Raw genomic sequence first — 24,350 nt, 5'->3', positions numbered from 1 at the left:
AAGATCCTGGACTGACCGGGAATCGAACCCAGACACCTTCAGCATGGCTTTGCTTTGTAGCCGCAGACTCTAACCGCACGGCTAAGAAAGGCCCCTAATAAGAATAAGAATAAGAATAAGAATACCTGTTCGATTATTTAGAAAAATCGCAAGACTGATTTCGTAAGAAATCTATGCGATATTTTTAAAAGAAAGTTCGATATATAATTATATATAATTCCGGGCGCAAATGCAAAATACTATACAAAATTTTCTGAAGAGGTACACCCGATCAAAGTTTTGGATTATTTACCGAGGGAATGTTTGATAAATTACGAAATCTTTGTTAGATTCTGGAGGAACTTTTAATGGAATCATTATGAGTGCTCGGTTATCTTTCGCGGATAATTTAATGATCTACCGACGAATTTATTCGGACTACAAGGCAGCCTTCAGCAGGATCCTCATGCGTTTGCCAACTGATGCGCCCTGTACCGAATGACCGTTACTCCTTGAAAATGTTCTGTGATTTATTTTGTCCGTAATCGTAGACCTGTAGTTCTTCAGTACGAACTTTTCAACACTGTGATTCTAGTCGAGTCTAGTACACGACACTGACGACGGCCTTACAGTTGAGGTCGAAATACGCGTATCTGTCAAAGGATACAAACTCTAGTGGAATTGAATGGTATAGTACTAAATTAGTTTTTTTCAGCTACTGTGATTCAGGTTAACAGTGTGAAAGATCTTGGAGTGATTCTTGATCCACAACTCACTTTCAAACATCATGTGGCGTAAGTAGTTGAGAAGGCATTGGGCTTCATATTTCGCGTTGCAAAAAGTTTCACCAGCGTATATTGTCTGAAGTCAATGTCATATATAACAGGTCCGGCTCTTAGTATGTGTTTGCTTGTATTAGTCACGAAAACGATGTAAACAAAACGATCAGCTGATGGTGACGACAAGGCTGCAAAAAAATTTGTTCGCAGCTTTCTCGACGTGACGTCATCTTCGGCTACTTCGTGAACTTTCGGCTCGCCGAAGATGGCATTGCACAACTACCACTTCAAAACTGATGTTATCACAAATACTAATTTGATGTTCGCCCGCACCTTTAAATCGGTATGAAGTCGCTGTACTGCTCGCTGGTGCTTGAATATTGCAGTGTAGTTTGGAACCCTTACTACCAGAACGGATCTGAAAGGATTGAATCAGCACAACATCGCTTTGCTTCTTCTTCTTCTTCTTCTTTCTGGAGTTACGAAGATTAGTCAGAAGATTAGTGTTCTTATGAGCACTTCCACAGTTATTAACTGAGAGCTTTCTTTGCCGATTGACCATTTTTGCATGTGTTTATCGTGTGGCAGGTACGAAGATACTCTATGCCCTGGGAATCGAGAAAATTTCCTTTACGAAAAGATCCTCGACCAGCGGGATTCGAACCCACGACCCTCAGCATGGTCATGCTGAATAGCTGCGTGTTTACCGCTACGGCTCTCTGGGCCCCATCGCTTTGCTCTCCAACTGTTTCGGTAGCGTGATCCACTTCGGTTGCCGAGTTACAGAAGCCAGTGTCAACTATCGTTTAGATTCATATTCCGAACATTCAAGGCTAACAGTGACCTCAAAGACATCTGATAGGCATGACGTTTTGTCTCAAATTCCGAACAGACTCATAATCCGGACACTCGGTTTTTGTATGGCAATTTGGTTGAAATATTTCGCTAAAATATGTCATCAAATTAACAGGGAATGGCAGTCAATTGCAATTCAATTTTAACGTCCTAAAATCTATTTTATACCTCGGAAGTAGTTATGATTCTGTAGTTCAAGGTCAGTAAAACTAGTTAAGATGAATTTATTTGCGAAACTATCCATTTGAATACGATTTATTCGTGCTGTTCGGAATTTGAATCAAGGTGTTCGGAATATGAGACAAAATGAACACAGTGTTCGGCATTAAAATCAAAATGTTGTTCTATACTTTTACGTAAAAACAATACCAAACAGGTTTGAATAAACATTTTTATCGGCACACTCAACAGTTAACAGTTGGACTTTTCAAAGAAATAAAAACTTTCCCATATATCAATTAATTTATGCCTATCACTTAATTACCGAGATATCAGCTGTTTGGTTGTGGACCCATTGTAGGGAAGAATCAACTGTCCTGTTCTTCTGCAGTCACCTGATTTGAATGTCCATCCAAGAGTATTACGAAACAATACGATGCTTCAACTTCCTTTCCGGAGTTCAAACTTTGAACAACAGAGCGCCTTTATTGGCATGAAACGAGTGTTTAACAGGATTGCTTCTGTTATCGACTTTCACCTTTCCGGACAATCGATACGGAGAAAGTTTAAAAACGTTTTCCTTCCATTTCTTGGCGAATAATGTTATTGTATTTGTCGTACTTTCATGGTAAATTGTGATTTTGTTAGTAACTGCTTTATAAATTTTGAACTAAAATAAGATATACATAAGTTTTCGTAGAATCCCTACGATTTAATGAAGTGACAATTCATCGTAGAATCTAGAGGAAACTAGTAGCATTCCTTTAGGAATATATTGAGAAATTATTGTAGCAAACCTGGATGAAATTAACAAGGATGAAAAAAAGACAATCACTTTTTTTTCCTAAAAAAAATAATTACTAAATATGAATTCCAGAGGTGATTCCTGGAAGCAACCTTGCTTATGGTATCTACCTTTCTAAAAATAACAACACAAATTCTACTAAAACGTTTTTCAAAAAGAAAACGAATGGTCAACATTTTCCTAAAGTGGTGAAAATAATAAGCGAACCTACCCCGCAAGCTCAAAAAAGCTTCTATTCTATTCTCACAAACCAGTGTGAGAGCAGCGACTATATAGAAAATTGTACACAGATGCAAAAAATGATCCACACACATCCAAAACTGGTTCAGATCTGTGCAAGCACTCAAAATCAACAGTACCTACATTACATCTGATGTGTTTTGCTCTCACTCAGCAAACCCGAGTTTAGTTTAAGGTGTATATTTCATCTGAGCTCATGTATTTGAGCATAAACTTGTTGATATTAGAATAACTGGTATATTGGAGTTTAACATAGAAGTACATTAACATCATATTACAAAGCAAATTCCATAGTCGAAACTGCAACAGAATAACCTTTGCACCCCCAGCAAAAGTCCAAACAAGAAGCTTATCACTCCACGTAGAACACTTCAGCTAAGCTAATAAACGATAAGCAGGTAAATATGTCTACGGGACAGCAACCGGTGCATTTGATAATAGAGCAATTCGGAAACGTCCGTCGCATCACGATCAACAATCCCCGCAAGAAGAATGCTCTCAATATGCAAGCCTATGGTGACCTGACGGAACAACTGAATGCTGCCGACCGGGATGACTCCGTTTCGGTGGTGGTTCTGATGGGGGTTGGGGATTTCTACAGCTCGGGTAACGATATTAGCGCAATATTGACTAGTAATCAATCGGTGGAGGAACGTCTGAAAACGTCCAATCAGAAGCTGTTTGATATGGTGAAGGCCTTTTATAACTTTAGTAAGCTACTCATCGGGGTAGTCAATGGACCGGCCATTGGAATTGCGGCCACCACGGTGATACTTTGTGATGTTCTGTACATGGTTGATACGGTAACTTTTGTATGATATTGGTCAATCTTTTGTATGTGTAAGTTTTGTTCTGTTCGCCAGGGTTATTTCTACACCCCATTCTCCGCTCTTGGACTGTGTGCCGAAGGATGCTCCTCCTATACATTTCCCCAGCTGATGGGACGCAGTAAGGCATCCGAGATGTTACTCCTTAACTACCGGATGAGTGCCCAGGAAGCGCTGCAGTTCAACGTGGTAGCTGAACTGTTCAAACAAGAGGACTTCGAAAAGAAACTGTGGCCTCGAATTTTGAAATACGGGGAACTTCCGATAGGATCTATTATGGCTACCAAGCAGCTGATGAAGCGATTTGAAATCGACGAACTGGAGAAAGCCAACAGGAATGAAGTGGACACTTTGGCCAAACGTTGGCACACCGAAGAAGCCATGCAAGCTGTGATGAACTTTATGACCAGAAAAAGTAAAATGTAATTTTATAATCGATGAAATTGAAAAAAATGTTTGATTTATATTATTCTGTAACATTCGTCAGAAAACTATTCTCCCGAAACCCGTTCCTTAGAATATACCATTTCCACGAAAGCTTTATAGGTAACTAGATAGTATTATTGGCATCTTTGATTCACTTCGGTACGGTTTTTTAAACTACTGAACACAATATGCGTCGTATAGAAGTGCTCTTTATTGCAAAGTTTCAAACAATTCGGCCGAGAAAACTTTCCCATAACAAAGTGAATCATTCAAGTGCCCACGTAATTCTGTACCTTATCTAAGTTTTTTTATTTATTGTTGAAAAACAGCAAAGGTCAAGAATCGTGATGCACCGGATATTGATATCCGTCGTGGTATTCGCGATTCACTGACTTCGTGTCGATATTAATCATTGGTGATCTGGTTTCGAAGATATTCCGATGTTCCTTGGGGGACCGACATTCTCCATATAAAATGACTTTGGCGGCCATTTTGTGTTACGTCAATTTATAAAAAAAAAGTGGGCTGTATAATGCCAGGTAATAAGGAGCTACTCTGAAAAAATCATATAAATCGCTTAAATATTCATGGAGAAATCTGAATATTACGATACGATGTATTTTGAAGTTTTCAAAATCTTTAATTGGCGTGGTAACAGACACATAAATGTTGATTACTTACTCAAAAACAGCTGCACCAAAATGCTTCATTTTTTTACAACATACTCACATTAATATACTATTCCGATGAGTAAATATCCGAGTACGATACAAATGCTGTAGCCTGAGATATTTACGTGGGTTATGGCTACGCGTTGGTCCCCCAAGGAATTTAGGAAAATCTCTCGATCTAGATAATCAATGATCAATATCGTCTCACAATCTAAAACTAGAAGAGTTTTTTTGAGAACTCGAGAACGTTAAAAAATTGTCCTAAAATATCGAAAAACAAGAAGTTATTGCGAATTAAATAGTTTTTTTGTGATTAAAAAAAGATGTTGCTAGCAGGCACTGGTTCATCTGGGTTGATCACCCATGGGTTCATTCATTTATTTCATAACGCCGAAAATTGCCATTTTTGATACCCATCCACCTCCTTGTAACGCTTTTTGTATGAATATTCTTCAAATTTTGTATGAGTCGTTACATCATGCGAACACCCACCCACCCCCCTTAGCGTTATGAAATTTGTGAATAAGCCCCATGTAAACAACGTTCGGTAATATTGAAAATGCCGATACATAAATCGTGACCCCTGAGGTCGAATATGAAGTCCAAACTCTTACAAGTAATTTACTTTTTGAGTTGTGGTACCGTGGGGCAAGTGGGTAATGAAAATCGTATAGTTGAGATTCTTCAAATTGTATAGACTTTAAATTGAAATTGAAAAGGTCGTGTATATTTTTTACCTTGACTCCCACCAAATATAAACGGTATGCTGAAATTTATTTTCATGTAAAATTGAAGAAAAAAATACAGAAAAAGTTTTTGAAAAACGTTTCCCTACTTTTCACTTCCTTACCTTTCACTTGTGCAAGTGAAAAGTTTCGTTTCGTTTCGAACAATAAATTGGAAAACTAACTGTTATATTTAGGGTCTATTCTATTAACTTCAACATTTGTTAAGGAGTCCCAGTGAACGATAACATAACAAACATGTAAACAAAGAACATTTCATTCCAGTCGATTTAATTTTCTTCTGTTCAGTTATAACTACAACATCTTCAATGTTAGTTCTTACATCAAGTGACAGTAATTGCATTGCTGCTCTGTAGAATTTCCAACGCTCGTTTATTGTTTTTGAGAAAGTTGGATATGGCGTCAAATAACTCTACGGGAGAAATCATTTCTTGGAACGGAATCCTTCAATCATAAATCTCATAGCCTATTTTTCCACAATCGTAGACTCTTAAAAATAACAATTTCGATCATTCGAATTCACTAGTAGAGTTCCGCATGTGATAAACTTGTGCATGTGTGGAAATCAATAAGTTAGCATTACACGTAAAACTTCATGCGGTGTTTATTCGGTGGCCGTCTTGCCCCATATGAATAGCATACTTGTCCCATAGTATACGTTATTTTAGATGATAAAGCTTAAAAACTAATACTTTTTGAAGTTATTTTCTTTTTAAATGTCACAGTGTTTATCAGAAGATGATAACATTATTGGTGGGTCTGATAAGATTTGGACAAACTTATAGAAAAAATTGCTTAATATGGCACACTTGCCCTCAATTCCGCTACCTCAAAATGTCGGACAACCAGATATATCCCTACACTGTTAAAAAATTAGTCGTTCCACTCGTTTTGAAAGTATACCAAGTAATAATTTATTTATTTAGTTATTTATTTAGGTTTACATCAACAGACTATGTATACTATGTATGTATAGTCTCAATGATATTAAAAATAAAAACAAAAATACATGGTTCAGGTGGAAATCGCAGATCGACGCCACTCGATTAAAAACACGTTGCAGACCATGAACAGTATTCCACAATCCGTAATAAGCAATCGAACTGGACACAGCGGACGAAATTGCACGTTGAGATGCATTTGTTGCAGGATAGCTTCGCAATCGATTCTTCCGTTTAGAGTATCGACAACGGTTAAAGCTCTACAAACGTCTCTTCGAATTCGCGAAGGTTGCAAGTGGATCGGTTGGCAGCGGCTCTCGTAACTCGGAAGGTGTAAAGGGTCTCTACAATGTAGCCCCCGAAGTGCAAAACGAAGAAATCTTCGTTGAACTGATTTGATTCGCTCGCACCCGTTGTTGTAGTTCGGACTCCAGACCGCAAACCCATATTCCAATGTTGCTCGAACGAGGGAACAGTATAACGCTTTCAGGCAATAGATTTCGGTAAAGTTTTTTGCAGTTCTAAAGACTAAACCAAGCGTTCTTGATGCTTTATCGACAATATAAGCGATATGATAAGAGAATGTCAGTTGCGAATCCAACGGAATACCCTAATCCTTAACGCATTGCACTCGTTCGATGAACTATCAAAAATTCTATACTGTTTCTTCCGTGAAAAAGTGATTACGGAGCACTTTGATGGATTAACGACTAATCGGTTAAGATCACACCATCCAGCGAAGACGTTTATCTGGTCCTGGAGATAACGGCAATCAGCAATTGAGCATATTCGCAGAAAAATTTTAAAATTAAAATTACAAATTAAAATACAAAAGGAAAATCAACGGACCCAGATGACAGCCTTGCGGTATGCCTGGTGACGCGTAAAAGCAGGATGATCGATATTCTCCTAAAGCTACCACTAATTGACGATCAGTGAGGTAAGAGCGGCACCATCTCAAAAGGCTACCTCCAACTCCAAGCCTATCGAGCTTGGTGATTGCATTATCGTGGTTTAGCTTATCGATAAATAGATCACGTCCGTCTGGGCCCGAACATTCATGCTCTCAGTGATGTACGACGTAAGGCATAGCAGGTAGTAGTAGAGCAGCCGATAGTGAATCCATGTTGATCGGCACTCTAATACTGTCTACACCTATAGTGTGCGTTTAGAGAATCCATGACCACCAACTCGAACAGCTTAGCCACAGCATTCAATGATGTGATCGCACGATAGTTGGTAACGTCACGCTTGCTTCCTTTCTTATACACGGAACATTTCGGCTGTTTTCCAGCAAGTCGGAAATGTACTGCTGGTTAGCGAAAACTGAAATACCTTGAGAAGCGCTTCCAACAAGGTGCCGATCATTCTTTTCACAAAAGCAGCTGGAACATCGTCTGGCCCCGGCTTGAACGAAGTTTTGAGCTGTGATGCCGCTTTCGAGGTCGTTTCTTGAGTAAGGTGAATACTGCTAAGTGTTTGATTAGACAAAGGCACATTATTGCCCTACTAGAAAGTAGAAAGCTGTTCGTTTGCGAACATACTTGCAAATTTGTTTGAGAACAGATTGCAGATGTCCTCTAGATTAGACCCAGTAGTTGAAAGTCATGGACGATGGCTAATCAACTTCCTTCCGCTGTTCGTTCACGTAATTCCAGAAAGTTTTGGGATGCAATTTTAGTCGGAGTTGTATTTTGCTCTGATGACGATGAAAACAGAAACGACTCAAACGCTCATAGTTAAGTCTAACGAAGTAGCATTTTGTTGACCGAGCGCTGCTTTTTTCTTCCTCTTCAGCAAAAGAAGATCGTTGGTTATCCACCGAACACGTGAGTCGGTCCGAATGACTTTTTTAGGAACGTGAATTTTAATGACATATGCCAGGACGTGATAGAAGGTTAGTGCTGCATTATTGACATCCGTTATATCTAGAATACAATCCCAATCTGTCTCGGACAGCAATTCAGCTATACTGCGGAAATCAGCTCTGCGAAAGTCATATGCAACAACCGATGGACTAGAGATGAAATCACGAACAACATTGCTTTCGATGGCGACTACTAGCGGCGGATGATGAGAAACAACCTCGACCAAAGGTGCAGGTGCCGTTGATATGTCTGGCACAAGCCTCAATGACTCTTTTGTGTGAAGGACAATCCCAAAAATTGGACTTATGATTAGCCCCGCAATTAGAGCATATAAACTTGGTGGTATCTTCTTTCACTGGACAGACGTCCTTAGCGTGAGAAGAACCTCCGCAAATCATGCATTTAGCATCCATGCGACAATTTTTTGTACCATGACCCCACTTTTGGCACCGACGGCACTGAGTGGAGTTCTGGTAATTTCCTCCAGGTTTCTGGAAATGTTCCCATGTCACACGGACATCGAACATTAGTTTTGCTTTTTCTAAAGCTTTAATATTATTTAGTTCTTTTTTGTTAAAGTGAACTAAATAATATTCTTGAGAAAGCCCTTTCCGAACAATGCCAGATTGGGTTCTCTTTTTCATAATGATTACTTGGACTGGGGAAAATCCAAGTAAATCATTTATTCCATTTTTGATCTCTTCAGGTGACTTATAGTCACTTGAGAGACCTATCAAGACGACTTTGAACAAACGTTCAGTTTTGTCGTCATAAGTAAAAAAATTGTGCTTCTTCTCTTCAAGATGTTTGAGAAGAAGTTCGCGATCTTTAAGAGTTTCCGACAAAACGCGACAGTCTCCTTTCTTTGCGATTTGGAAGGAAACCTTGATTCCCCTAATGGAGTTCAAGATCTCCTGCCTAAATCCCCCAAATTCGGAACAACTGACCACGATAGGCGGCACTCTTTGCTTCCTCACTTGAATCAAAGAGCCTGGGCTAGAGGCTGCTTCGATTTGGTGTTCGGAAAATTTGTCTAGAGCATCGAACTGATTGCTCATTTCGATACAATTATTCATTTCACCCTTGGAAGAAAGTTCGCACTCCGTGGAAACGTCCTTTCTTCCATTCTTGCCACGTTTAATGACAGTATTAAATCCCACTTTTTTGGAAGGAAGTTGTGAATTCAGAGATTCATCCTTCCTTTTGTTTGTTGTTGATACCATGTCAAGTTAATAAGACGAGACCTCCTAAGAACTTTTTTCCCAAGACGGTGTCCAAGAAGAATTACCACCGCTAGCTTTCGCCAACGGGTCCAACGAAAAATCGAAGGCACGGGTCCAAACAAGGATCGTAAAGGGATCAATAGTAGAAAAAATAGTACTGAAAAGTACAGTTTTCAATTTTAGCACTGAAAAGTACTGTTTATGTAGCACTGAAAAGTACTGTTTTATTGCTTTAGGTAGTTTTCAAGAAAACTTCCAAGAGCAGACAGAATTCGTGTACGCACAGCACGAAGGTACGATGCGCACTGTATCGAAGGAGTAATTATTAGAAATCAAGCGTGATGTGAATAGATATATTTGTGCCTATAGTTGAGGTTGAAGATCATGTGGTGATGTGGTGATTTTCTTTGCTTCATATTTCGTTTTAACTAGCACTGGTAAAAACTCCAAATGTCATTATTTGAGTTTTTATTGCTGGTCTGTTGTCAATACCCTGAATGGAATTTTGGAGAATCTGTAGATTTTACTTGAAAAATATACTCTGCAATTATATGAAAGAAGTGCATGGGTGATTCGTTGATGAAATATTGAAAAAACAAATCATATAATAAATCTGGTGGAATTCAATGAGAAATCCCAGATCTAATTGACTGAGGAATTTATAAAATTGTTCATAACTGATTCCCTGGAAGGATTTTGGAACTAACTCTTTTTAATGTATTCGAATTCTCTGAGCAGAATCTCAATAGGGAAACTCAAAAGTAGATTGGAGTACCTTGTACCTTTTAATTCCGCCCTAAATGCTTATCTTTGACATATACGCGTATGTCGACTACCACTTGCAGTCTGACACTGACATTGAAGAAGACTGCAAGTGGTAGTCGAAATACGCGTATCTGTTAAAGATAAGGGATTAGATTTAGGGCGTAATTAAAAGGTACAAGGTACTGCAAACAATTCCTAAGACGAACCATTAATAAATTTCTGAAGGCTGAAAATGGCTGCATGATTAACTAAAAAATTCGGCGTATGGAGTCTTAGGTGAATTACTTCCCGAATTGCTTTCCTGGAAAAATCTCTTAACGAATTCCTTCAAAAACTCTAAAATAATCCTTCGAGGATTTTCTTTGAAGAAAAAAGTCACCTATGAGAAATACTGGAACTTCCTTTCTCTGGAGCCCCTGATATTTTGCACCAGTACGAAAACAGTGACTTTAGAAATAATTTTGTTTTAAAAAAGTAGATGCTTCAGAGACCTTCCATTAAAAGTATAGACTTTCTGGTACTACTTTTGAAATTGTATGGATTTTCCAACAGATATTTTTCGAATGATTTTAAATGGTGCATTCTTAAGAACGGATTACTGGGGAGCAGCAGGAATTCCCAAATGCCTTCTTTCGTTTCTATCCCTAAAGTTCAAAAGCTGAAACTCATAAGTAACTATTTCAACAATTCTGCCTATATTATTAACCCCATCATTTGGTGGTACTTACCGTTAGGAGGATCCTTCCGCTGCCCGTTGGCCCTGTTGTTGCCTGGCAGGGGAGGAAATCAGGCCCAATAGTTGACAGTCCGCTTCTAGTAAGGTGAGATCCTTGTCCGATCCGAGAAACCTTGTCGACAGTTCGAGATCCCGAATCCGTAGTCGCACTCGCGCTCCACGGACATAATCCCTTCGGCACAAAAAATCAGATTAAATTATTAAATGCCCTTGATTTAAGATATAATAGGCATATTATGTCGTTCAACTCACCCTGCATTCTTCACCGGTCTTGTACAAACGCAATGGAACTTCCATCCGAAATCGATATATAAATCGTCCTCCACTACGTGGAAAATTTTACCAGTTACTATTTTGTTCTCCGGATCCCCAAGCTAGAATGACCAATCATTGGATTAATTTCACGTAATTCATGTCAGTACTACAAATTTAGACTGAATTTTACTGTCTTACGTCTACAAATTTAGAGTTCCTCATCAGAGAAGCGAATGTCTTCGATGGTTCGTCTTTACTTTTGTCGGCCACTGGAGCGGCATGTTTCTCGAAGGCCTTTGCGAATCCACCGAGCTTCCGATCGTCGGTCTCCTCGATCTGCTTCTCCGTTTGATTTTCACCGGGCGTTTCACTGGCGGTAGTTTTTGAGCCGCTACAAAACCGAACCGCGTTGCAACATATCCGCTGAGTTTGCCACAGACTTCCAATTGGCTGTTTCAGTGATAAAACTTTTAATAAATGAGACATTTTGGGAAAAATTCAGGAAAACTTTTCGAAGATTCCGAACGCGTGAGGTAAATGCAAAAGTTTTGTAATCAGCTGTTTGACGTTTTACTTTCCATCTTTCGCGCGATGAGGTGCGTTTAGTGCCTGCGCCAATGAGATATGGGAAGTATGCACTTCAACAGAAAAGTAATCGCCTATCTCGATGCGAGGAAAATTTCTTGCAAGAAATGCTCAAGAAAAGCATTTTTATTTGGTCGCAGTATTTACGCAGTTGAAAAGAAATGTCAATTCAAATGGGGCTCACTGTAGAAAATTTCTTGACCATTCCTTACTGCAGAAATTTTTACTTTTCTTGAGCTGAACAGCATACCTAGCTTTAGTATATATTCCATATATTCTCATTGTGCCTGCACCAGGGCTGCCAGATGTACAGATTTCTCTGTATTACACAGATATTTTTATTCTGACACAGATTCAATTTGTATGGAACACAGATTTTCTTTCAACAATTTTTGTATGGACACAGATTTTTTTGTATGGGACACAGATTTTTTAACCTCGTGGATACAGGTTTTCTATCAAATCATCTGGCAGCTCTGGCCTGCACGATCATTTCTAGCATAACATTTGAAAAGGGCCTAACTTTTGGCACATTTTCGGCACACATCAATTTGTTATTTAGAGCTAAGTACACTGAAACGAATTTTGTTGTTGAAATTATTGCTGTGTGCATTTGAAATGCAAATATCAAATGCGGGAACACCAAACGCGGTAAGATTTTTCACAAGAAATGCGTTGTCAAAAATTGGTTTATCTTGCTAGGGCGGCGGTGATTTATTTAATCTTTGCTATGTGTCCTTTGATTGTTTTGTGTTACCGCATTTGGAGGACGTTTAGTCAAGATTTGCCCCTCAAATGCAATTAGCAATACTGAATCCATGGTAAAATTAAGAACTGCACCAACGATTTTCAACCGACTATTATGGATCCGACAAAAATAAGGACAACCATTTTTTTTTTTAATATTGTAAATTTTGCACCCTATCGGACGCGACGATTTGTAATCGTCGCCGGCGAAACCGTCGCCAAAATCGTCGCCAGTCAAGAAACCGCTGTGAATTTGACGTTTCACCAGTCTTACCAACACAATGGCAAATCACCTCCTTCGATTTATTTTCTGGCATTTGACGTTTCACCAGTCTTGTCAACACAAAGTCAAATCACCTCCTTTGATTGGTTTCCTGGCGACGATTTTTTCAGTCTGCTCGAAAGTTGGCGGCGCATTTTGTTGCGAATGAAACAGACAATATTTTTCTCAATCTTCAAGCGTCGCGACTAATATTTGAATAGTGCGTTGTGTTCATAAACATCGTAAGAATGCAGCACCACACATGTCATTATGACAGTTTATGTCGGGAACGACTCACACGTCGCGTGTCCCACACGCGCGTTCCGATTTGGTGGGCGCGCGACAATTCATTATTCTGTCAACTCTACTAAAACATAGTCAACATCACTACACAAGAATATATATTCGGTTTATTTAACCACAGTTGCAGTATATTTATGAACATAGAAACATGCTTGATTTGACAAGTTTCGCATTGTACTTTTGACCACACTGTGTTGTACGGTCGGTGTCACGGATTGAAATACAATGCTTTGTAGTGAATGCTACTATGTACATGGTCACATTTACTGCACTGCTCAGTGATTTGTACCAGATTATAGAAAACTTAATAGATTTATATAGTCGGTTGAAAATCGTTGGTGCAGTTCTTAATTCTACCATGGAATCGGTAGTTTTTACAATAAAGTTTGTTTGCGTGTACGCTTGATTTATGTTTCTGAAGGGCGAAAAGAAGCATGCAAAAACGAAAAGTGAAATCGAGAAAATGCGAAAGACAGGAGCAAAACAAATTATGTCAAATAATTGACGTTTTGACTGGATACGCAATATTTTCCCGAAAAATGCTTATTTTCGCGTAAATTTTCATTTATTTTGACGGAAATTCAGTGAAAATACTTAAATACTGCTTGCCATTTCAAATAAGTAATGCAAACCAACTAGCAGGAGATATGCCCACAACGGTGAACGTGCCAGAGAAGCTTCCCGAAGCACGAGGTAAAGTTAGAGGGGATGGCGGTGGCGAAGATTCTTCCGCCAACAATGGCCTCTCTAAGCCAACGGGCTCGAATGCTGGCGAACTGGCCGATTCGGGATCGACGGGACAGCCGGGGAAGGCAAAGCAAATTAAGAAAGAGAAGAAGGATGGCAGCGGCAACAAGCGGAACAAGAAAGCCAAAAAGGATGCTCCCAGACCGTTGACTAAGGTAATTGGGAGGGATTTCCTGAATAATAATTTTTTATTTAAACTAAGGGTTTGATTTCATTTTAGGTGGTAATCCGTCGGCTTCCTCCTTCGATGGACGAGGAAACGTTCCGGAAACAGATAGAACCGATGCCAGATCATGACGATTTCTATTTCGTCTCTGGCGATTGGTCCCTTGGCAAAAATGCCTCTTCTAGAGCCTACATCAATTTCACCAAGGCAGAAGATATCTATCTGTTCAAGGACAAGTTCGATGGGTACATTTTTGTCGATGCCAAAGGAGTGGAGTATCCGGCGGTGGTCGAGTTTGCACCATTTCAGGAACTGCCCCGGAATCGATCCCGCAAGAAGGATATCAAATGTGGCACGATTGAGACCGACACCCATTTCTTGGCATTTAAAGAAGCACTGGAAGCCGAGGAAAAAGACACGGCTGGTAAAAGCAAAAGTAAACTGGAATACACTTACAAGATTAAGGATGAGGAGAAAATAACTTCGACACCTTTATTGGAGTACATTGCCCAGAAAAAGCAGGAAAAGCGTGACGAGAAACGCAAAAAGAATGAGGAAAAAAAGAAGCAACGAAAGGAAGAACGCCAGAAAAAGAGCGGAAAAGCAATTCCTGAGGCGATAAAGGAAGAGAAAGCGAAAGAAGAGGAAATTGTAGTTCGAACAGTTCCATCTCGATTGGATCCTAATCAAGGAAAGAAGGACTTTGGCAAGAAAGGTAATGATAAAGTTGAGAGCGCCAAAGATGGAAAGGATAAGGACAAAAGGCAAAGAAATCGCAAGGAGAAAGATAAGGAACGCGGAAAACTCGATAAGGAAGAAGGTGGCGAAGGAGAACCGGAAAAGGTTTTGAGTCGCAAGCAGGAACGTGATCGTCTGAGAAAAGAGAAAGAAAAAGCTAGGAAGCAAGAAGAAAGAGAAAAGAAAGCTTCAGGAGAGGTACCGAAAAAAGAAAAAGATATCATTCCGAAACAAGAAATTCAATCTCAGAAGTCTACTCCCGCTGAAGCTCCCAAGAAGGAAGTCAAAAAGTATAGCGAACGTAGAAAGGAGACTCGTGCTCGTGCCGAAACACGTCTTGCAGAGCTTGAGGATAAAGATCGAAAGGACACTCCAAATTCAGCGAGTGCCGACGAATTCAAATCGATTAACGTTCCGAAAGTCGACATCAAGAAAAGTATTCTAACCCCTCACGTAGCGCCCTTTATTCCAAAAGAAAAATCTACCATCATTTTGGGGGAATCTTCCTTTACGCTTCCCCCTGCTTTTCCGCAGAAATCCAATTCCACTACATCGACTCAACCACCAGAAGATTCACCTTCAACAACAGCAAAAAAAGAACTTACGCCAGCTCCAGAAACTCCTGCTCCGGATAGTAGCAGCTCGGAAAGAAAACCCGACATCGATGAAAAGCTAAAAGTAGCTCGCGAAGCGCGGAAAATTCGCAACAAAAATCGTCCCTCGATAGAAATTTACCAACCGAGAAAACGACTGATTTCCGGAACCAACGCGGCTGGATCGAAGGAAAGTACCAAGAGCGAAGATGACAACAAGGCAAAGGAGAAGAGCGATTCCGATCGCTCGTCGGACAAGAGCGTAAAACCGGGAGCTCATGCCACGAAGGACAAAGACAAACGACACAAACTTACGAAGAAAGCTTCCGATAAGGAAAGGCCAAAGGACAGACGTGCCAGAAGAAAGAACTCGAGCGAAGCCGAAAAGGAAGGAGGGGATTCCAGAAAAACGTCCCGAGAAGAACCGCCTCCTCCGCCTGAACCGATTTCGACAACGCCAGCCACCGAAAAGGGTGACGTTGCAAGTGTCGCAGAAGCACTCGAAGGCGTTAAATTAGACTCGTAAAATATGGATTCCTTTATTATAATTGGAATTACATTTGCTTATTAATAAATATGCGATTAACTAATGCTAGACAAGGTTACAGTTACTTTTTACACTGACTGTCTAGATGAAACAGATAAACGCAAGTCAGTGTAGAAAGTGCCGGTAAAAAAAGAATAATTCTTAAATCCGAAATTACCTAACTCTGCCTCTCGGCCAACTGCTTCAACTGACGAAGGACCGTTTCCAACAGTTTCTTCTTGTCTCGCTCCGATTTGGATTTCATCAGCGAAAGCATCGACTTCTTGTCCGCTTCTCGTAGCTTTTCCAGCACCACAATGATCGTCGATGGGTGCACCAATGAGTAACGGTTCTCGTCCTTTCCGAAATCATGCAAATAGGCACTCCAATCTTCGGAAATCAACAGATCCAACAGCTGTCGTATTTCAGCAAAGTATTTCGACAGATCTCCCTCTCGCAGACCGGGTACGGGATCCGAGGCGGCAAACAACTCAAACTGCATCAGATCCAAGTTAATTTGATCCAAAGCTCCTCCGGAAATTTGCTTGATCTCCTCAGACAGAATCAGCTTGTAGATCCGAGTGGCGACGTGTTCGCAAGCCTTCCGACAGGCTGCCTGAGCTACGCCCGGTAAAATGTAGGAAAAACTTTGGAATGTACTCTGCAGGAAAGCGATCATATCCGTCACAAAGGGGGAAGCGTGTCCGTAGCTCTCCGGCAGCAACCAATCGTATCCTTCCAGTTCCTCGAAAAACTCATCTAACTTGGAGCAGAGCTTAGTTGAAACTTGTTGTTCAGCTTCCGATCGAGCCACCTGAAATTGAAGAATACGGTGTTAAGAACTCGAAATCTGAAGTCACATAAAGTAGGTTTCCTACGAAAGGCTGAAATCGCAAAAAGCAGAAACATATTGGAAGTCTTACAAAACTTTTTTTTTAGTTGTCAGGTAATAAATTGCATCTAGCCCGGAAATAATTTGCCCAAAATTAACATTAGGTCATTTTTTTGTCAGTAGCGATAGAGGTAGTACTGGCACTTCAAAACTACAAGCATTAATCATTAAAAAATGTTCTATATCTACATATGTTTTATATATTATATCTATCTACATATTGAATGAATTTGGAATGTAGAGAACTGAAGTAATCTATCTATCTATATTGTATATATATCTATATTCTATATAAATAAAAATGGAATGGTGACGAATGACGTTTTCACCCAATCACATAGACTCGAATGAAATACAAATATACAAATGATACTAAGGAGACTAAAATCTGTTAACATGTTCACTTTCCCACTCGGTTTAAATTAGAATTTATCAGAATCATAAAACAGAATGCAGTTTTAATATAATAATTTTGGAGTAGTTGAACTGAGGCGCAAAATAAATGTGAACTTTCAACCTCTTGAAGCCAAAAAGGCAAACAAAACTAATGCTCATTTGAAATTTAGGATTGTTTGTTGCTCAGCATTTCAGAAGCAAGTGATTATTTTCTCCAAACCTCAACTGGTAACAATTTTTTTGTTATATACACTTAAAGATATGGGTCCGTTGCCTTGAGGTTACGCTTTTGCTTCATAAGCGGATGGTCATGGGTTCGATTCCCAGCCCCTCCACAAAAAAAAACCGTCCAGCCACCAGAAGACGCCGCACGGAGGACCGTGCTTTGGGGAGCACATCCATCCTCCATCAGTATCAGATGGTGACTGAGACAAACTGATCCTCTTCGAAAGGCGGCTAACCTCAAACGACTCAGAAACACGGCAAAATGAACCACCGCAAAAGCAATAGACTATAGGCCAGGAGAAATGGATGAACTTGTCATTCATTTTGCTGTCAATTTTCATACAAAATCTACTTTTTCTCTGCTATAAATTCACTCTGGGTGAACCACTTCCCCTGGCCTATGGCTTATAAGGAATTTGATTGGACTAACAGCAACAGCAGAGCACTCTCCTACCTGCTCGGTGTGAGAGTAAAAGAGTAGAAGAGAGTGATGTAAATATTGTATTGCAACACTCATACTGAATATTGCAGCACCTTAAAAAGTTTAGCATCACCTAAAATGAATTTTATTTCGGGATTCCGAAGAGCAATTTCAATTTGATTTTCGGGAACACCTTTTGAAATGTTGCCTTCAGCCACTAAGATTTTTTATTTCAGTTGAATAAGCTTTTTTTACTTAGTTTCAGGTGATCCTAAACTTAAAAATGCTGCAGTATTGCAACGATTCCATACTTTCGGTGGGTAGTGTAAATGACTATCATCAAATTAAAAAACTTACATTTATTTCCAATAACGCTGTTGACCACAAATTCGCACTGTAACAGCTGTCCGAAGTAAACCAGACAAACGGTATTTTTTTAATTGAATAATATCCTATTATGATCGTATAAAAAAATCGTAAATTATCCGATCAGTCATAAATTATAAATGTAAGACTGTAAATGTACATATTCACTTAAAACACATGAGCTAGGTTTTGAAAATCTAAAAGTTTTTAATCAGTAATTATAAATGAAAGAAGCTCAACCAATGGCTGTTTCATCGGACTTAGTGAAAAATGAATCTAAATCAAGAAGAAATAAGAACATATTTAGTTTTTCTTAGCCCTTCAAGATTACTTTAAGCATTGACTTTAAAGCCCCAAACGCAATGATAGCGGAACGGCAACGGAAAGCGGAACCGGTACGCCTTCATGAATCACACCATCTCAACTGACCCGTCAACGAATGAAAGTGAACCAACACTAAGTGGACAGGCATGTTGTAGTTCATGCTGGCTAACCGCTTCCGCTTTCCGTTGCCGTTCCGCTTACATTGCGTTTGGGCCTTAACACCTTTTTCGATAAAAACGAGTGGTAATTTACCGCGCTTACAAATACCACCCCAAACCATCACTGAAGCAGCGCTTTGAAACCGTGCAATAGGAACATCTCTGTCGGACACATTTTTTAACGAGGCGGCCCAGATTCTGTCGTTTTGGACGTTATGGGATTGTTGTAAAACGAATAACTTTTCATCGGAAAACACAAACTCTTCTCCAGCGTGCCGGGAAAGGAAGAGTTTGGCTCTTTTGAACCTTTTTTTCTTTGACGGTTCTGAAACTCCATGTACTTTACGCTTTTCAAAAGCATGGTATTTCAAGTCACTTTTGAGGATATTGTGCATGGTCGATTTCGAAACTCCCAAATCTGCAACCATTTTCCGAGTAGAACGCTGAGACTTTCTTCGGATCCGTTTTCTTACAACCTTTATCACTCGTTTAGTCCTAACTAAACGTGGCCGGCCGGATCTCTTCCAGTCGTCCAACGAGGAAGTATCACGGTATCGTCTGATGGTCCGGTAGACAAAATCTCGCTTCACACCTCGGCTTTTCAAATTTTTGAAAATGACGCCTGGGCGCTCTCCATTCACAAACTTTTGTATCACAACAGCTCGAAACTCTTCCATTGTCGATTACAAGTGAACACGGAATGAAAAAAATCATACACAGAGCTCATTCATTAGTGCAAAGGTAGAGTAACTTAACACCAATACATTGATGATAAATGATCCTTCGTTATACGACGACACAGAAACGAAAAAGTGTATGTGAATATATTGGACACGGTGTAAAAGCTGATTAATCAAACATTTAATTTAATTTTTGCTAATATTTCAGTTTAAGTTTTTTCCCTCCCCTTGGTTATGCGACCTTGCCGCGATGGGAGGACATAATCCATTAGCCCATATGATGGAAACCAAAGGCGTAACCTGTAGTGGTGGTATCACATTTTGGCATTTTTTGCTTAAAGCCGCGTCATAATTCATATGGCATAGACGCAATAATATCTCGGATGTGATCCAACGGACATTCTGCGTCATTGATAGAATTGATGCCCATTTCAAATAATTAATCTATTCGAAGTGGACATTAATACTATTGGTGACGATCAGTTTGCCTTTTGCTAACCAGAATGATCCGTAGCCACTCTTACTATTAGCTAGCTAGATACATCGTTATCATATACGACGTAGGGAATACTTAGGAACTCTTAGAAAAATGACTAGTAGATTCACTGAGTAGAAATAAGTGGCGACAATCTTATTTTAATATGGTTTTTACATTGCCATAATAAGAAATACCTCTTTTGTAACAGCGGTATAAATAATCTAATTCCAGTTTCATTTTCGCAAAATTTACAAGTAGAAAGTAGGCGTTGTGAAGCATTGCATTTGCCACCGAAAAGTGAATCTTGTAGGAGACTGTAATAGAAGCCTAAGGTAACTTTACTCTTCAATATTCACTATAAAAATGACTATGGAAAGTAAGACGCTGAGATCGATCATTAGGGTACACTTGCTAGTTTCGAAAAATTGTTGAACAGACAAGGAAAGCGACTTTTTTCTTTAAGGATATATGAACGTAATGACCAATAAATACTTTTAACAACAAAAAATGAAATTAACTAGAACTACTACTAAACAGCCTTAACGACAGACTTGACGACACTTGACATTTAAGACTCTAATCTTACGTAAAAGACAATTGTAATCAGAATAGCACTTGAATGACAAATTATTCAAAACCATTTCGACTAGACAGTATTAGTAATGCACTACTATTTCAAACAAATTCTAATGGAGCTGCTGATTTTCATAATGCTTCTTTTTCTCAGAAGCAAGGGAATATGGGTACTTTTCAAAAACTACCACGTCACAATACTAATAAAAAACAGTGTTCATGTGGGCGCCATTGCCTAGTCCGTCTGAGTATTGGTCCTGGTAGAGGGGAAACTTGGCAAAAGCCAGACCGAGGGTTCAGCCTTGACAAGTTAAGCTGTCAGGCAGCTCCAACTGAAGACCATACAAAAAAAAAATCAGTTTAAGTTTTTAACTTGAGATAATTGGGTGTAAGTGACAAAACATAAGGTGAGTATTATACTATAATAGAACGAAGCCATACCTCAAATTTTGGGCGTAAATCGCATGATCGATTTCTCTTCATCGATCTTCTCTTCTGTGAATAAAGGTGACAATATGCGGGTTTACAGGCATTTTTTCACTTTAGACCGCTTGGCAGCGATGCAGTCTTGCGTTCCGGGGTGAAAAAAGGCTGACAAACCCGCATCTTGTCACCTTTATTAACAGAAGAGAAATCGATCATGCGACTTACGCCCTTATTCTAGCAACTTTTCTTGAGCGAATCAGTGTAACTCTAACCCTAAAAGAAACATGGGCAAACATTACCACCGATTGAATGAATTGCTTACTTTTCTCATAGTAATTCCCATACAAACTTTGAAGGAGTCAATTGTCATCCAAATAAGCTCAAATTTTGGGAGGATACCCAAGATTTGATCTTTAATTGAATGAGTGGTGTAGAGCAAAAACGATTTTTCGGACCACCTCAATATTCAGTTTTTCGTGTTTCAGCCTTATGTTGGATTCCCCATGAAATACTGACCTGAAACATTGCTGAGGGCGTTTGCGTCACGTTTTGGCTGGTCCCGGTCATTTTGCATACAAAACTATCCAAAAATGGCCCCGCCTTCTCCAAATACTGGGTATCGATGATAATCTGAATAACTTGCATCAGCGCCAAACTAGGACTGCGAAACACTGCCGACAGACAGCCACTGAAACTACGGGTGAGCAACAAATTGGCCGCCTTCCGAACCATAGCGGCGATCTCGTTTGGTGAGAGGGTAAGCTCTTCCGAAAACTTCATGCATGCATACATAAATTCCATCGCTTGGTGGTACACTTCCGGAACCATACGCGAAAATGGAAACTTTTTCGGAAACTGCTGAGCTTCCAGTTGTTCCGAGTGGAAGGGAAACCGTTCTAGAACTGCGTCGTATTCTTCCTGCGTGAATGCTTCCAAAGGTAGGAAATCACTTTTGTCCAGAATATCTCGGAATTCATTAACCCACCGTTGAAGCAAAACTTCGTTGTAATGATCTCGCATTTCTAGCAGCAAATCCCACAGCTGGGAAACAGTGTAGCCATAGTTCTTCAGCGTCGTAATGCTGAGCATAATCAAATTCTTGATTCGAAGCAAGATGTTGGGATCCGTACAGGACGATGAGGACATGCTCAGCACGTTTACGGCTCTGGTCAACGATGATGACCACAAATCATCTAAATATGTTTGAGTAACTATTTCTCCTCCCGTGTTCATAACGTGATCCTCAACAACGAAAAATCCAACGATCGAATAAATGTACGTCTTGTAAGCCTCAAGATTATCGTGCATTGTTTGAGGGGCCTGCAGGACCAGCTTTGCCTGATCTCTCCTTTGCTTCCGGTAGTCCTTTTCAAAGTATTCTTTATCATTCAACACCGTATAAATATGCAAGCATCGATAAATTGGTGAAAAATCAATCAGATCCTGAGCATTTACATCCTCCTCGTCATCAACACATTCCCCATTCAAAGACATCTGCTTGTATTCGGCAATAATTGTATCCAAATCTCGCTTCTGCAGTTCTTTTGTATGCTTCATAGCAATCTCTCCAATCCTCGGCGAAAACTTACGAATATTCTCCAAAAACTCGCGGAAGTCTTCCTCGGACGACTTCTTTATATTCTCTTTTAACTTTGGAATCGTTTCTCGCATCTGCTGTGAAAACCTGTACCCGGACACTTTCGGCAGATATTCGTTCTCCAACACTTCCAACGTTTTCAGCGCCGGATAGTATCGTTTCTCTCGTACCTGTTTCAGCAACTTGGAGTAGCATTCCAGCACTGGCAAACAGCTGGACAAACCTTCGATCGCTCCGGCAATGTTCCCCTCAACCTTCCGGGCCTTGACCAAATCGTTGCCCTTTGCAATGACCCCGGCCGAAGCTTTCGCCAGACCCTCATCGAGTGCTTGCACTTCCTGGTTGAGACCTTGGGCTTGGGATTTTACCAACAGCAGTTCACGGATGGAATCGATGAAGCCCTGGTAGTACAAATTGCAGATCCGTTCGATGTCCTTGTCGTGGGAACGGATTCGCGTCTCAAGCTGTTCCGAAATTAAATCGTGTGAGTTTCCTTCCAAAATCGTACGAAACGTTGGTCCCCAGTAATCGTCGACCGCTTCGATGTCTTGCATCGAAATGTTGGCCATTTTTACTGGACTATCTTCGCGTAGCACAGAAAATATACAACAAAAACTAATTTCACTGGATTAATATTGATTTATCGCAGTTTATCGACGATGGATGATGACGTCATGACATGTTTGTGTACAAACTGGGAGGCGAAATTGTAAGCCCTTCAGAAACCTATTACTCATTATTTCTAGTGTAATATTTAAAAAGAGCCTAATGGGGACATTGAGCTCTCGCCGAGCGGTGTCGCGAACACGTGCGCAAATTTGCTGATTGAAGATACTGCCTTTTGATTTTGCTGGGAACAGCTGATCTTTGTTTATATTTTCCACCAGCACTTTTCAAATAGTGTTGGTGGCATGTAATATATATGTATAGGAGTGCAGAAACCACTATTGGCTAAAGGCAAGGGGAACGACACTCATCAGTTTCGTTTTAATTTTCGTGGGATATGCCCCCATTGCATTTCAGTTTCCAAGTTATCTCCAAATTAAAGGCCAATTTCAGCGTTATGAAATAAATGAATGAGCCCTTAGCAAACTCAGGAGAATATATACGTGGTGTTCCAGAATTCGAATTTGTCATGATGCTCGGGAAGATTCCATTGATGATGCAGCTCCGTGTTGCTTTGTTTCTGATCGACGACAACTGAGCCAATCCGTTAAAACGCTCATGTAAGATGAAGAAAGATGAGCTAGATTTATGAGGATGGATAAAGATGTTTTATAAGATGCCACAGATGAAACAAGGTAATATGATGCAGAAAGATGAATGGTCATCGCAAAGATTGTTCAAAGACATCCTAGTAATCTAAAATATCTGGATGTGTCGTCCCCTTTGCCCTTAGTACTGTGCAAAAGGATACGACAAGAAACGGTCAAGGAATGATTCCACTATATACCGAAATTACTTGAGCTGTACGCTGCTGAGAAGTAGAGGTGATTTCATATTGTGAATCTTTACTTTAATCCGCAGACTGTCCAACAAGTTGCGCGCCGCTGGCCCATGCGCCGAGTTGTGCGCCAGCCAAAAAGTAAATAAAGAAATGTCAAAATATCCCGCCGAGGAAGTGAATCACTTTTAGGGCTTCAGTCCTAAACTGGACTGCGAGCATAATTGTTTAATCGATAAAAAAACATATGGAATAAAAATGTTCGTACCTTCTTGTTTTCAAGTAGCAAGCGTTTTAAATCGTTTTGATTGATCACAACTCGGCGCATGAGCGATCGGCGCGCAACTTTTTCGAGGGTCTGCGGTTTTCAGAAAACTAGTACTAGACCCTGGCGCGTAACACAAGAAGCAAAGAGAAAGCGATCGAAA

The 24,350-nt window shown here is 39.9% G+C and overlaps 4 protein-coding genes across 4 annotated transcripts; 2 read left to right on the top strand and 2 right to left on the bottom strand.

Annotated features, from left to right (window-relative positions):
• The first annotated feature begins 2,898 nt into the window (after positions 1-2,898).
• On the top strand, positions 2,899-4,113 carry LOC5578855 (enoyl-CoA delta isomerase 2, mitochondrial). The gene is made up of 2 exons (XM_001664012.2): positions 2,899-3,620; positions 3,681-4,113. The coding sequence occupies exons 1-2, from the start codon at positions 3,222-3,224 to the stop codon at positions 4,068-4,070; spliced, it is 789 nt and encodes a 262-aa protein (XP_001664062.1). The 5' UTR covers positions 2,899-3,221; the 3' UTR covers positions 4,071-4,113.
• Positions 4,114-10,956: 6,843 nt separating this feature from the next.
• Positions 10,957-11,854, bottom strand: LOC5578854 (28S ribosomal protein S28, mitochondrial). Its single transcript, XM_001664011.2, has 3 exons — positions 11,474-11,854; positions 11,273-11,394; positions 10,957-11,192 (listed from the first exon to the last, which is right to left on the bottom strand). Exons 1-3 carry the CDS (start codon positions 11,759-11,761, stop codon positions 11,015-11,017), a joined length of 588 nt encoding a protein of 195 aa, XP_001664061.1. The 5' UTR covers positions 11,762-11,854; the 3' UTR covers positions 10,957-11,014.
• A 1,792-nt stretch (positions 11,855-13,646) lies between these two features.
• On the top strand, positions 13,647-16,011 carry LOC5578853 (regulator of nonsense transcripts 3B). The gene is made up of 2 exons (XM_021843651.1): positions 13,647-14,074; positions 14,140-16,011. The coding sequence occupies exons 1-2, from the start codon at positions 13,820-13,822 to the stop codon at positions 15,940-15,942; spliced, it is 2,058 nt and encodes a 685-aa protein (XP_021699343.1). The 5' UTR covers positions 13,647-13,819; the 3' UTR covers positions 15,943-16,011.
• LOC5578852 (exocyst complex component 6) lies at positions 15,926-23,149 on the bottom strand. Its single transcript, XM_001664009.2, has 2 exons — positions 21,398-23,149; positions 15,926-16,756 (listed from the first exon to the last, which is right to left on the bottom strand). Exons 1-2 carry the CDS (start codon positions 23,045-23,047, stop codon positions 16,121-16,123), a joined length of 2,286 nt encoding a protein of 761 aa, XP_001664059.2. The 5' UTR covers positions 23,048-23,149; the 3' UTR covers positions 15,926-16,120.
• Between the last annotated feature and the right edge of the window lie 1,201 nt (positions 23,150-24,350).

Source organism: Aedes aegypti, chromosome 2, assembly GCF_002204515.2.
Source record: "Aedes aegypti strain LVP_AGWG chromosome 2, AaegL5.0 Primary Assembly, whole genome shotgun sequence".
Classification (NCBI taxonomy): Eukaryota; Metazoa; Arthropoda; class Insecta; order Diptera; family Culicidae; genus Aedes; species Aedes aegypti.
This window is presented reverse-complemented; position numbering and strand designations above follow the sequence as displayed.